This window comes from Chionomys nivalis, chromosome 18 (assembly GCF_950005125.1).
Source record: "Chionomys nivalis chromosome 18, mChiNiv1.1, whole genome shotgun sequence".
Taxonomy (NCBI): domain Eukaryota; kingdom Metazoa; phylum Chordata; class Mammalia; order Rodentia; family Cricetidae; genus Chionomys; species Chionomys nivalis.
In genome coordinates, this window is record NC_080103.1 from 39903922 (window position 1) to 39918281 (window position 14360).

At 42.5% G+C, this 14360-nt stretch overlaps 1 protein-coding gene across 1 annotated transcript in view; it reads right to left on the reverse strand.

The window, feature by feature from the left end:
- Window positions 1–14360, reverse strand: part of Egf (epidermal growth factor) — a 93049-nt gene that overhangs the window by 27433 nt on the left and 51256 nt on the right. The window contains exons 10-16 of the mRNA XM_057793000.1: window positions 13859–13981; window positions 12848–12973; window positions 11713–11849; window positions 9817–9965; window positions 6153–6257; window positions 4357–4580; window positions 536–703 (exon numbers count right to left, since the gene is read on the reverse strand). Of these exons, the coding sequence (XP_057648983.1) occupies window positions 536–703; window positions 4357–4580; window positions 6153–6257; window positions 9817–9965; window positions 11713–11849; window positions 12848–12973; window positions 13859–13981 (1032 nt within the window). The remainder of the gene's footprint in view (window positions 1–535; window positions 704–4356; window positions 4581–6152; window positions 6258–9816; window positions 9966–11712; window positions 11850–12847; window positions 12974–13858; window positions 13982–14360) is intronic.

Here is a 14360-nt window from a genome sequence, read left to right on the forward strand (position 1 = left end):
CTACCTGTCTATCTACTATGAGAAGGATCTAAATTGTTTATCCTTTTTTAAAAAAATATTTTTATGTGCGTTGGTGTTTTGCCTGCATGTATGCCTGTGTGAGGGTGTCAGGTCCCTTGGAACTGAAATGAAGACAGCTGTGAGCTGCCATGTGGGTGCTGGAAATTGAACCTGGGTCCTCTGAAAGAACAGCCAGTGCTCTTAACCCCTGAGCCATCTCTCCACCCCCTTTAAATTGCTTATCCTTATTTCTGTAACCCGAGTCTTTGCAATGTAGGAAGTAGGTAAAATGGAACAAGGGGAGGCATGTGGCTGCTGGGATAAAGCCTAGATGACTAAATCACCGTATCAGGGATGACCAAGTTTGTTCGGGTTTTGATTCAAACAATGCACAAATCACAGAAAATTTGAACATTTATGGAGACAGATGGAAAGAAAAATCACAAAATCCCCTCCGCCCCCACCGCCTGCTACCATTGGTTATCACGGCCACAGTCTCCGGTGCAGGAGGGCCTGTGGGACTGCTCCGGTGTACCTGGTTTTGCCAATGGATGGACCACAACCAGTGACGAGGGCTTCAGCATGCTGCCTCGGAGACGTACCCTATTTTGGCCAGTCCTCTTGTTCACCCTTATTACCGAGGGGATAGCCCAATCCGAGAACCACACGTGATCCTCAAACACGGCTACAGCAAAGGGGTGACCTGGAAGCAATTGAAAGGTCATTCAGTACAGAGAGGTTCTCTTCACAGGAGGCATTTATAAGGGGACAAAGCTTAGAACCACGTCACTACATCGTACAAGGATCTTAACAGCACCAAGGAGGAGGCCAGTGAGGGAACCTTCTGTGCCCATCTGCCACACACTTGAGCATGTTTCCTGCTGCTCCTCGGTCCAGGTTCCTGTCATGTGAATGGCTGTCATGAGCACTAGAACAACTTCATGACTGAGCGAGTGGTTTTTGAAACTGCCATTTCCATCACTGTATTCCCGAGTTCATCTCCATCACTGCATTCCCGAGTTCGTGTCTCCTGGCTGCTCTCTATTCTTACACATCATCCTTTCTTACTTCTCCCAGGCCTATACTGACCCCATCTCTTCATAGTTACCCTCCTTCCCAAGCTTAGCCTGTTGGCATCCCACCTAATGTACCAATGGCCTCCTCCCCTTATCCCGTTAGCCTGTCTCTTTCCTGCCATGCTGACAGGAGCTTTTTGAACACGTATTATCTGTTGCCTCCAATTTCACAGCTCCTATTGATCATCCAATGGGCTGCCTTCTGAGCGCTCCTCAACTAAAACCACCTCTGCAGGCCCCTGGAACTGTTTCGAGGAGGAATTTGAGCACAGGCCAATGCCGCACATTGTCTCAAGACACCAGAGTGCAGGAGATATACATTCAGAAGCCTTGGAGGCGTTCATCACGCCTCCTCATGTTCAACAGATCAACGAATTTGGAGACGTGAAAGGAATGTCTCCCCCATGTGGTGGAGAACTCAAATGACTTGTCATGGCCATAGAGAGTGTCCTCCACTTTACCACTATCAACCAGGATCCTTAGCATTCATTTCAGTCTCTAGTCCTTTGTCCCAAAGCAAAACCATCAGCACAGCATGGGAATTTCTTTTACATGACTGATGTTCCTTTTATTGTGGTTAGAAGACACATAACACAACCTTCACCACCTTAGCCTCCGTGTACTGTTCAGCAGGGCTAAGTGTGCACACACTGATGTGCGACCAGTCTCTAGAAATCTAGGATTTTGAAAACCTGAAATTCTGTGCCAACTTCCCCCTAGCTCCTGAGCAATCCCATTCTACCTCGTGTTTGCATGTGGCTACCTACTCTGAATTACCATGAGAAAATAGGAGTGTCTAGCTATTTGCCTTTTCAGTCATAGTATAATGTCCTTAAAGATTGTCCATTTGAAGCATGTGTTAGAATTAGCTCCTATGTTTCAACAAACACATTGAACACAGAACACAATCATCCTTACCTATGGCAAACAACCACAAGTAATTGTACTTTAATTAAAGATGAATTCATTCAATCCTTTCATTAAAAATCCTGAACTGTTGGGGCTCAGAAGATGGCTCAGTGGTCAAAAGCACTGGCTACTCTTCCAAAGGACTCAGGTAAGAATCCCAGCACCAACATGGCACCTCAAACTGTCTGTGACTCTAGTTCCACAGTGTACAATGCCCTCTTCTGGCCCACCATGGGCACAAGGCATACATGCTGGCCAAACACCCAGACACATAAAATTAGAAGAAAAAGAAAATCCTGAACAGTCAATTGAGAAAACATCACATGTACTGCAGTAGGTGGCGCTCTAGAGTAGGAATGAGTAGACAAACACATTATTTGCTATTGTTCTTCAAGAGAAAATTACACTATTCAGATTGCAATAACCCTTGAAATTACAAAATATATGCTAAAAGGCTATGAAGCTGGTGAAGAGTTCGCCTATTCCTATTGTCCTGTAACTCTGTTTAATCTCCAGCACCATCTAAATTGGGTATGGGAACATGCCTATCACCTCGGCACTCTGGAGGTGAAGGCAGGAGGGCCAGAAGCTCAAGGTCATCTCCCACTACATAATTCAAATCCAGCCTGGGATGCATAAGACTCTGCCTCAAAAATAAATAAAATAAAGCATTATATACTATTTTTTTTCCAGAATATGAGGCTTTTACATCCTGTTTAGGAATGTTCATATATCTACCTCTATAATGAAGCTATAGTTTTATTTAATTTGGGTAGTATTTTAAAAAAAATCAAATCAGCCACTTCCACATCTTCATTCCCCATGAGAAATCAGTGAATGTCTGTCAAGGTTGAACTATAAATGCAAGCTTACCATTATTTATGAAAAATATAGCTGTTTTAAACAATCGTAGAAATACATCCAATTTAAATATTTCTCTTTGCTCGATTTCATGCTATATTATCCTAGAAAATTTTTGTATCTAAACTAAATAGATTTGGCAAAATAACTATTTTGTTAATTCCTTCCTACATGAGACTAATTTTTAATCTTTCTAAGCAGTGTCTAAAGCCCTAAAATTCTTCCAACACTTCCAGGTTCTCACCTTTCCTTATACCAACCTGCTATCAGACCCTCCTTAATTTTTATTCATAATGTTTAATACTGCAATCTTCTATTTCACTTTTTAATACCATGTGAACTGATGCCTGGACATCCCTTGTAACTTGTTCATCGACGTCCTTCTCTCTAGACCTCAATCTGACCACTGCACTGTCATCTAGGTGATTTCCCTGAAACGCCAATCTTGTCACGCATGCCTCTTGCTCAAGAACATTTACTGTATCCTTAAAAAAATCAAGTTTAGGTTCAGTCACTTTATCCTGGTATCTCTGTTTACCACATGGCCCGGTTCCAAAGGTCCATGCGACTCCCCAAGTCCAGAGGAACTTCCCACTGCACACTGCATTTGTACTTCTCTTTGATAGGCTAGAGAGAGCGTGTGTTTCTTTGTATTTCTGTGTATGGATGTATGTGGGTACCTGAAGAGGCCAGAGGAGGGTGTCAAAATCCTTGGAGCTGGAGTTACAGGTAGTTGTGAGCTGTCCAACATGGCTGCTGGGAACCAAACCCTGGTCCTCTGGAAAAGCAGCAAGTGCTCTTAACCACTAAAATCATCTCTCAAGTCCCTGACTTAACATTTTAAAGATATTTATGAAAATGTATGCTGTCCTATGAATAATCTCAAAATGCAATAGGGAAGAAAATGTCCTTGATTAATCTTTGCCCATATTTTCAACTGATTTTCATTAATTCTTGAAAATGATATTATCACAGTTATGGAATGTCAGGTTAAAAAGACAGAAAAAATTAACTTTTATTCTTAAATAAGTTCAGAAAAATAAGACTTTCACTTTTATTTGGAAACATCTTGGATTAATAACACTAATTTTTTCATTATTCCAGTGCTCAGGTAATCTTTCTATTTTATAATTCTTAAGAAATATATCTCTATAGTCTGGCTACATGTGTCTACACATGTAAGCATAGTCTATATTTAACATTAATCAGCACTTAATCAAGATGAAGAGGTCAGAGTCTGGAGAGATGGCCCAAGTGTCAAGAGAAAGTACTGCTCTTGAGAATCTATGTTTGGTTTCTAGTTCCCATGGCCACTGGCTCACAATCACCTGTAACTCCAGCTCCAAGGAACCTGACACCCTCTTCCGGCCTTTGTGGGTACCTACACTCATGTACACATTCCCAAACACATACATATGTGCACATAATTTTAAAAAAATAGAATGAAAAATTCTATAGAAATGATAAAAAAAAAGACAAAAAAAAAAAATCATCCACCCCAAAGTCTCACCTACATCGTTCTGGGCAAGTCTTCGGCGTTTGGAACCGTCCAGATTGGCCATTTCAATCACTGACTGCTTGGTGTCGCACCAATACAAAGTGTCTGTTAAGTAGTCAATTGTGATTCCACTGGGCTCCAAGAGATCAGAGCTGGCTATCAGCAGCCGGCCAGAACCCTGAAGGGAAGAGCTTTCAATCCGCGGATACATCCCTGTGTCCGTCCAGAACAGTCTCCTTCAATCAAGAAAACTCACAAGTCAAATTTGCATGGAAAGCGTTTCTATTCTGTCAACACTGAAATGTCGATATGAATCATTTTAGGGTGTAAAGAGTGGTGTGCTAAGCAATACACAAGGAGAAAATGGAGCACAGCATGCTAAACAATTAAAAACAAAAAGGAAGAACACCCTCAATTGTCTGTAGAAATCCTTATCTAGAACAAAAAAATGGGGTCAGATCACTAGATGGAAAAGGAATTGGTATTTAAAATTATAGAATATTATTAATCAAATTTGTACTTGAATGAACAGTATTAACAGCAAAATGCAATCAATTTGATGGCTCTTTTTTTTTTTCTTTCAAGACAGTGTTTCTCCATGTAGTCCTGGTTGTCCTGGAACTCACTCTGTTGACCAGGCTGGCCTCAGACTTAGAGATCTACCTGCCTCTGCCTTCCAAATGCTGGGATTAAAGGTATGCACCACCACTGCCCAGCTTGGTAGCTCTTTCTTATATTATGCACATATTAAACGACAATAAAAGGAATAGTGTGTTTACCTGTTTCGTAGATTTATGCAAGGCGCTGTACCTATTAAGATAATTTAAACTTTCATGAACTAGGCGCACTTCTTAAAAATATTAATATTGTTTAATATCTGGTTGGCTCGCTTAATATCTAGAGAGATGTGTTCTCATTGTTTTAACTTTTGATTGGCTCCAGATCAATTATCAGTTACTACTAGCACATTGTTCAGAAACAACTATAAAATTCCCATTTTTCTCTTTGCTTTTTAGTAATTCTGAAGAAACTCTTGATTCTCCTTAACTCTCCACCCTCAAACCAGAATGTGATGCTAATTCATTGTTAGTAGCATAGCATCTACTACTCTTTCATAATTCATATCTTTGCTTATCTGGTTCTAGGAATGACCTACCATTTGAGGTTGATAAGTCAGCACACCTAATTTCATTCTCTTCTCAAGAAACAGCAATGCATATTTTAAAATCTTTTTTTTAGTAAAGGATTTACTATATGTGTTTTGGCATGTCTATAATACCATTTCATGCCTGGTACCCATGGAGGCAAAGAAAGGTTATCAGATCCCCTGGAATTGAAGTTACAGATGGCTGTGAGCTGCTGTGTGGGTGCTGGGAAACAAACCTGGGTCCTCTGGAAAAGCAGCCAATGCACTTAACCACTGAGTCACTTCTCCAGTTCCAACAACATAAGATTTTTAAGGAAAGTAGACTCATGAACTTAAGTCTAACAGGTTAATGAGGACCGAGAGCTGAGGAAGGGATGATGTTAATCATGCTGGTTCTGAATATCTGAGCAAAATTCACACATCTTCTTGGTTTCTGATTACATTGACCCCCTGTGGTCTTAGCACAAACTTGAGCATCTTGGGATGTGAGCACCTTAGACATGAGCATGGTCACAGCATCTTAGATGTGAACATCTTAGGCATGAGCATGGTCACAGCATCTTAGCCGTGAGCACCTTAGACATGAGCATGATCACAGCATCTTGAATGTGAACAGGGGCACAAACTCAGCATCTGGTGCCTTCTTTTCATAAACACCTACTTGGCCTTTGGATGCACAGCAATTCCTCGTGGCTTTGAGATGTTCTCCTTGATGACTATTTGACGATGCTTTCCACTCAAATCACTCCCTCCAATGAGAGACTTCCTAAAAAAGGTATTTAATGTAAGTGGGGAGGTGTTATATCAACATTACTTTTCAAATAAAACTACTAATTTTCTCATACTGATACATAAACATGTTCTCTCTCTCTCTCTCTCTCTCTCTCTCTCTCTCTCTCACACACACACACACACACACACACACACACACACACATGCTCATAAAGTTAGTACCAGCAAGCCCTCCACACAAAAGTTCTATTGATTTAAAATCCAGTCAGGTAGTGGTGGTATACAACTTTAACCCTAGCACTTGGGAGGCAGAGGAAGGCACTTTCTGAGCTGGAGAACTCTCTCTGAGCTACAGAGAGTTCCAGGAGAGTCATACTGACACAGAGAAACTCTGTCTCAAAAAACCAAAAACCCCATCTAAGTAGCACCCCATATCGACCCCAGGCACAGGACAGCGTAAAGGGGGACGTGTCAGCAGCCTGGCACAGACAAAGCGAAGTGTAAATACTTTAGTCTCGTTGGCTTCACACCCTTCCACCTCCTGCTGCACTCATGGAGCCAGAGACTAGGAGGCCAGAATAGCAGGTCACAGACCATGGGGAGGAGAGGACAAGCTAGGACAGCAGGAGAGACGTAAGTGGGCTTCAACTTTCTTCCTCGTTGCTCCAGGGCAAATGGAGGGTACCAGTCAGCCCTTCTCCATCACTTCACTTCCTATGGTTTCGGATCCTTTGTATCCATTTTCTGCTCTTCTCTGGAGGGAGGGAAGGGATCCTGAAGGTGTGATGGGGCAATGAAATCATCCTCTCTGATCTCAGGGTTACAACACTTAGAGACTTCAACTGCATTCTCTCTGATCTCAGGGTTACAACACTTAGAGACTTCAACTGCATCCTCTCTGATCTCAGGGTTACAACACTTAGAGACTTCAACTGCCCGGGGCAGGAGTTAGGCAATGAGAAATGAGCTCCCCACGTGCTGAGACCCCAGGGCCGATGATAAGAAAGCAGAGGTCCAGGGAAGACTTCCATTTGTTGTGATCCTCCACTGGATGGGAAGAGTCACCCTCCATGGTCCCCCAGAGAATAAGCACACATGTATCTTTACCTTTATGGTTCCACTAACTTTAGGAGTCAGGGTCCCTTACTATTAATTAATAATTGTAAAGAATTATCTGTGTCATGCTCACACGAATCTGTCTTTTTCTAAACCAATACAGCCACCCCCCCCCCTTTGGTTTTCATTGACTTAGAGTTGTCATGTAATCTAATACCTAAGATTAAAGTCTCAGTTATTTAAATCAGATTTCTAGTTAATATCAAGGTTTTTAAACTACAAGCCTCTCATTTCCAGACAAATTAAAGGTTTTGTTTAAGCAGCTGTCTTTAGAGGGGAGAGGACTTAAGAAGGGTTTGTTATTGCTGAAGTCAATGTGCTGGGGAACCTGAGGCCTGGCTCTGCAGGCTCCAGCTGTGCCCAGATGCCTCCTGGAGGCACTACCTGGGCAGTAGGCACTAATCACACAGTGGTGAAATTAGAGGTGCCTCCCGAATGCGGGGAAGTGAGAAGGGGGCTACCTCAGCGGAGCAGAGAGGGCTGTTGACATCTGTGATCCTGATAAATGTTTACACTCTGGAAAACAACCACATACCAGCCCTGTCATTGCCTACAGCTGACATGGAGAATATGCTTTTATGTGGGTTCACCACGGAGAAGGCTGTGATTATGATGGCTGTAATTGTTTCAGCCGGAGCTGATTTCAATTTGTTGCATGACTCTGGGTCTCACCCATTCTGACGCTGAGTGGTGGAGACAGGGTCCCTGTTGAAGGTTTTGGGGTACTGGGGCTCGAACCTAAAGTGCATGTTCTACCCCAAGCAGCACCCAAGTTCGCTTCTGTTGTAACTTGGGGAACCTTGAGCTCTCTGTTTAATTTGAGAAAGTTATTTTAGCACTCTGATTAGAAATTCTCTTGATCTTTAGAACAAGCATTATTTATTAAATATTAAAATTCAGGGTATAGAGCAGTGATTCAGCAGTTAAGAGCACTAACTGCTCTTCTAGAGGACACAGATTCCATTTCCAGCCAGTACCCACCTGACAGTTCACAACTGTTTATAACTCTAGTTCCAGGGGATCTGACACCCCATTACGACCTTCTCAGGCACTATACACACACATGGTACACAGCCTATTCATGCAGGGTTTTCTGTAAAGTACTATTTAGAAGATGACTCTCTTGATCTTTAGAGATATGAAAGCAGACTTCTCTGGGACTTCATAGCATCCTGGATGGAACGCTCTTAGTACAGGATCCAGAATACTGCAGTTATTTAATAGACAGATCCACAAACAATAATGAAGAGTGAGGCAAAGTTAAGTAAGCAAACAAAGAGCCATGCTCAACCTGGACACGAAAAGAGCATTCCACCGTAACTCCACACCACACTGCACATCTGGCTCACTATGAAGAACCTGTTTGCTTCCTATAACCAGAGATTTTCTGCACACAGTACAGTGGAGCACAAGTCCATGAGCCTGTTCCCTGGGTCTCTGAGCTGGAGCTACCTTTCTCCCAGATGTGAAACCCTAATCCATTTCCTTCTTCTTTAACATGGCTGCACAGATTGCAGCTGCTCAGAACGGTCACCATTGACACCGTGGTTTTCAGTTACTCGGAAGAAAACACTATAGAGCACACGGCGTCTCTCATGTCATCTTGTGAGGGAGTATGGCTCATGCTTCTCTATCAGAAGCAAGGAAGTGGGCTCTCTTTCGCACCACACAGGAGGTACCCTTTCCTCACCCACCTCCTCTTGCCTGGTCTTGTTTGTTCTCAGGCTCACCATGCCACAGGCACAGAGGGGTGACTCGAGGAGAGAAATATCCCAGCTTCGCTTCTCTTTTTCCCATAAAAGGGAAGAGCCCACCCTATTCAGCCTCAGAACATGGCTTCCTGTCAGGGATGGTTCCACTCTCTCCTTCATGCCTGCTCAACAGGAGCCAGAGCAAGACTTGACACTCACTTGCTGCGTAAACACCCTGGAACAACCTCAGCCTCTCTGGGTCTTAAGTCCTTCACCTGTACAATGCAGGAGCTGGGCCAGCCAATCCCTTTGGCCATGCATACCTTTCTTTCAGTGGCAACTGTTCATGCCTGGCTGATACTTCTATTTACACCAAGCAACTGCATTCATTTTTTTTTTAAATGGGAAAATTTGCCCTTTCTTCTCAGTTAGGGTTGACTGCAAAGGCAGCTCTCATCTCCTCCTCTAGTGTGTCTCCTGGAAGATGCCCATTAGGGGGCCTTGTGCAAACGTTTCCTGGTGGTGCTTACACAGGTTTCAGGCTGCCCTGGTGAGAATGGCCTGAACCACATGTCACTGGTCCTTGAAATCCTTGCATCACTGTGGACCATGTCTTGTTTGGTGATCAGGACGAGTAGGGGGTACAGAGAACAATGGACCCTTCTCCCATCCTCCCCACGTGGCTAGCCCTGTTCTTCTATGTTCACAGTAGAGGATAAGGCCAGCAGTATCTCCTATTTCCTCACCTCCACCTCCTGCAACATAAAACTAAAGCAAGAAACATACCCACTGTCTGTCCAGTAGATCCTCCGGCTGATCCAGTCCACAGCGAGACCTTCTGGTGTGTCTACTCCTTCCTTGATAAGTCTTTCTCGCTGGGAGCCATCCATATTAGCTCTCTCTATCCATTTCAGGGCTGTCTGTGCAAAATATATCTGCAAAAGAAAACTAGGCATTTCTGATTTGACTTCTAAATATTAACGTAGAATATACATAGAAGAGATTAGCAGGTCTTCAGGTCATGCAGTATAATTATAGTTGGAGACAGACATTATCTACAATAAGCCCCAACTGTATACTCCCGAATATGTATAACCTTAAGCAACTTAATCACTGTGTGGTGGTTTGAATAAGAATGGACCCCATAGGATTATTGCTGTGAATGCTTGGTCACCAAGGAGTGACATTAGGAGGTGTGGCTTTGTTGGAGTCAGGGTGTCACTGGGGGTGGACTTTGAGGTTTCATATGCTCAAGCCAGGCCTAATATCTCTCTTCCTGCTTCCTGCCAATCCAGATGAAGAACTGTCAGCTACCTCTTCAGCACTGTCTTCCTGTCTGCTTCCATGCTTCTTGCTATGATGACAAAGGACTAAACCTCTGAATTGTAAGCCTTCCCCAATTAAACGTTTTCCTTTATAAGAATTGCTGTGGTCACTGTCTCTTCACAGCAACAGAAACCCTAAGACAGGCTCTCTCTGTCTCTGTCTCTTCTCTCTCTCTCTCTGTCTCTGTCTCTCTCTGTCTCTGTCTCTCTGTCTCTGTCTCTGTCTCTCTCTCTCTCTCACACACACACACACACATACACACACACACGCTGTGGTAATTTAGCTATTTTTGATACTGGTCAATGTTATGGCACTTGTACTCAACCCCCTGAAGTTCTTTCTGCTGAACAGAAAGCGAAAGCAAGGATTTGCATCTGAATGAGGGACGCCAGCTGAACTGTATCTTCATTGGTTCAGTCTCCAGCATGCCACTTCAGGCCAATTCAGAAAACATAGATGCTCTGCCAATTTTACCTCTGACTTGCGGAACTGCCTCAGTTTTCCAGACTATAGAAATGAGGACATTAGGTCAGACACTTGCTAAAGCGCATTTCCTCTTGAGTCATTCATCTTGCCCAATTCCGCAGGTACAAAGGGCTTCCTAGGTGGACTGTGCAGGCTATGGAACAGATCACGCTGCTTCTGACCATGTGTCAACAGAAGTGACACTCTCCTCATACAAATCACCTGAAGATCTTGTTAAAGTCAGGTTCTAGTCCAGTGGTTGGGGGAGAGCCTAGAACTCTACGGTTCTAATAAGCTCCAGATGGGCCAAAAACTGCAGTTTGAGTAGCAAGGAAACGAGACCACAATCAAAGACTGGCAGATGGCCACCTGACTTAAAGTTCATTCTCAGCTCTGTAAACGATGCTGTATGTTAAGCTGCCGTTTCCACATAAGCATGAAGCTTGTCCCCTGATTTTTAAAGTTCAGAAGTCACTAAGTCCCCTCTCTCAGTGACATATACCAAATGCCAATTATTAACTCCTACTTCATATGCCCCAGTCCCAACCCATCCTCCTCCCACTACTAGCAAAAAAATCAAAAACCTGCTCACCGGGCAACATCTATGGGCAAAACATCACGCTACTCTCCCACCTGCATCTCTAGAGAGGAAACTGACATAGTACGCTACACAATCTCCCCAGTAAGATGGCTAAAAAGGAACAGGGCAGGGTTATCATAGCATGAGAGAGCCCTTGATGCTCCTCAAATGTATATATTTAACCTGCTCTGGGTCTGATTACTGTGAGTATGGCAGAGGATTTTTCAAGTGGCCCAGGTCATCGGTGAAGCTAAAATCCTCCAGTCATTTAACAGCACCTTCATATCTGTTCATGAAAAAGAAAAGTGTACCTTGTTTTCCACCGGATCATAATCTAGGGCAAGGACGGTTCCCATCTGCCGACTGAGCAGAGTTCTGTAGTCTGTTCCATCGAAATGAATGTGTCGGATGTCTTGAGAATTTGCAAAGAGTAAAAATGGCTGTGGTCCTGTTAACCAAATTTCATATACTGCTGAAATTGAAGCATGCTTTAAAACCCACAGCTCTTTTGACTCCTGCTTTTCACTGCGCCCTCTTAAATCCCTGCAGTACTAGCTTGCTCACTTCCCCAACACTGTGATGTAGACAGATGCAGGCAAAGACCCCCATTTCTTACGAGGTGTCACTGCCAAGGCTTCATCCCAAAAGAGCAAGATCAAATAACCAGAACCACAGACGAATGACTCGAGTCTTCTGGCCGTCACCTCTTTCACCCACACATGTTGAATCCATCCATTAATTTTCCCTTGCTGGGCGCTCTTCTCAAAGGGGATCATAATTCCTTGAATTTATAATGCTTTCTAATCATTCTCCAGATCGGTTATGTTTTATTAACCAAGACTGTGTGGAATTAAGACTATTGGGTCAGAGTTAGGCAAGCTTCACAGAATCAGAATTATAGTATCTCTGACTAACAGCATAAATAACTGTAACAGACAAAACCAATTTTGCATAAATCTAAGATTTCTAAGGGTGGCGAAAGTCAGAAAAAATGGAATGTTGGAAGATGAAAAGAAACAGTTGAAGCATAAACTTCACATTAAAGTTGAAGGAAAAAGATAGAACTTGTTGAAGTGTTACGATTATTTATTACATTTGCCAGAAAGATCAAAATCAAATCAATCTACAAACATTTATGGACATCTCTTAATTATAAAGCCCTTTAAGACTATGTCCATGACGGCCTCTTCACCTACTAAAGATACCCTTCTTTAAGTGGCTGGATGCCCACTTAGTTAGAGTGGCATAAATATTCTTCAAAACTTATTTATGTTATTACTATTTACATTATTCATAGTCACAGGATTTATTTCCCACTTCCAACATTTTTTAAATCATATTTTCTACCAAGAATCAAAAGCAATTTGACTTTGCATATTCCTAATGTAACACTATTTTTATGTGACCTTTTTCACGGGGAGGCTTTCAAACAACCGCGACACTAACCTGACGCTGCACAGGTCTTTTGGTCCGATTGTAGGTCATACCCAGGAAAGCAACCACATTCCCAAGACACTGGGCTGCGAGGAAGACAGATCTGACTGCATCCACCATTATCAGGCGATGAACAACCTACAGAATCCAGTGTGATATTATATCACACAAGATAAAACAATGTTTCATGAAAGTACTCCAAAGAACCAACTGTGTTTCCCTTTAAACCCATTTTCTTAATCATCCATGCTGCTGCCATCTACTAAGTTGTCCGAGTTTAGAGGAAAATGTCACAGCATCCGCTTCCCCAGAACCCAGTATTTTGATGTTAACCCTTCACATTCCAGTGGGCCTCATCCTTGTGTGCCACCACTGAGTTCAAGAACGCATGCGCTGGCAGTCGGCTAGACAAAGCAAAGCATTTTGAATTTGTCCTAACTCTTCCTGCAGAGTGATACAATTTTTCTATCTCATACGTTTTTGGTCTCTTGACTTCAGCATTTTTGTTTCTTTATTTTATTTCTCAACTATCTTAATTTGCTTTATTTCCAATTCTATTTTTGGGTAATACTAAATTTCACCTAATTTTTTTTCATTTTTTGGCATATTTTATTTAAACAATTAAAAACTACTTTTAAAACTCTTCTGCTAATCTGGAGTTCCACCCAGACTTCTATGTGCTTAGGCCTCTAGGAAGAGAAAAGCAGAGGGTTAGTGATGAGTTGCCAGCAATGTTCTGAGCACTCTGCATCAGCCTGGCAGCACTGAGACCACATGGGAAGTTTACATCACACTGCTAGGAGCTGGAGATGCTATTCCAGGACTAACAATGTCAAAGAACACTCTAGAAACAAGCCAATTCTGCTATCTCAAAAACCTCTCAAATTTACATATTCATCTGCTGCATCCATATCTTTCGGTATGTGATAATTGAAAAATATAGTCTGCTTTGGGGATAAGGTTAAATTTGGTGTCTTTTAGAAGATTCATATCGTCAAGTCAACAAAAGGCAAATAAACTCACCACTGCACGTTTTCCCATCTGTCTCAAGCACTGAACCTTCAGGACAGATACACAGGGGACCATCTGATGTCAGAACACAGCCGTGGCTGCATTCAGATGCATTGCTTGGGCAAGGAGTAAGTTCTAGTTAGGAAAGGACAAAGTAAAAATTAATGTTCAAATTGGGTGTGAGAATTTGTTATAATCAGTTGCCACTCTGAAAGGAGGAAGTTGGATAAAATATCTAACATTTATGAGATGCTATAGTACTGAAAATATAAAAACAAGAAACAAACTATCAATCTAAAAAATTAAAGAGCTAGGATTTGAGGAAAATAGAACTAATTACACGTGGTAGAAAGGTAGAGCTATGTTGTGTGTAATTACGAGGCTCTTAACAATCACTAAAGTGGATGGTAAGTGCTTGGAGTGTGCTGGGATTTATGTGGGATAGCATGCAACTTCAGGACACTGGGGAAGGGAATGGGAAGACACAGCACATTAGGACCAGACAGGATAGACA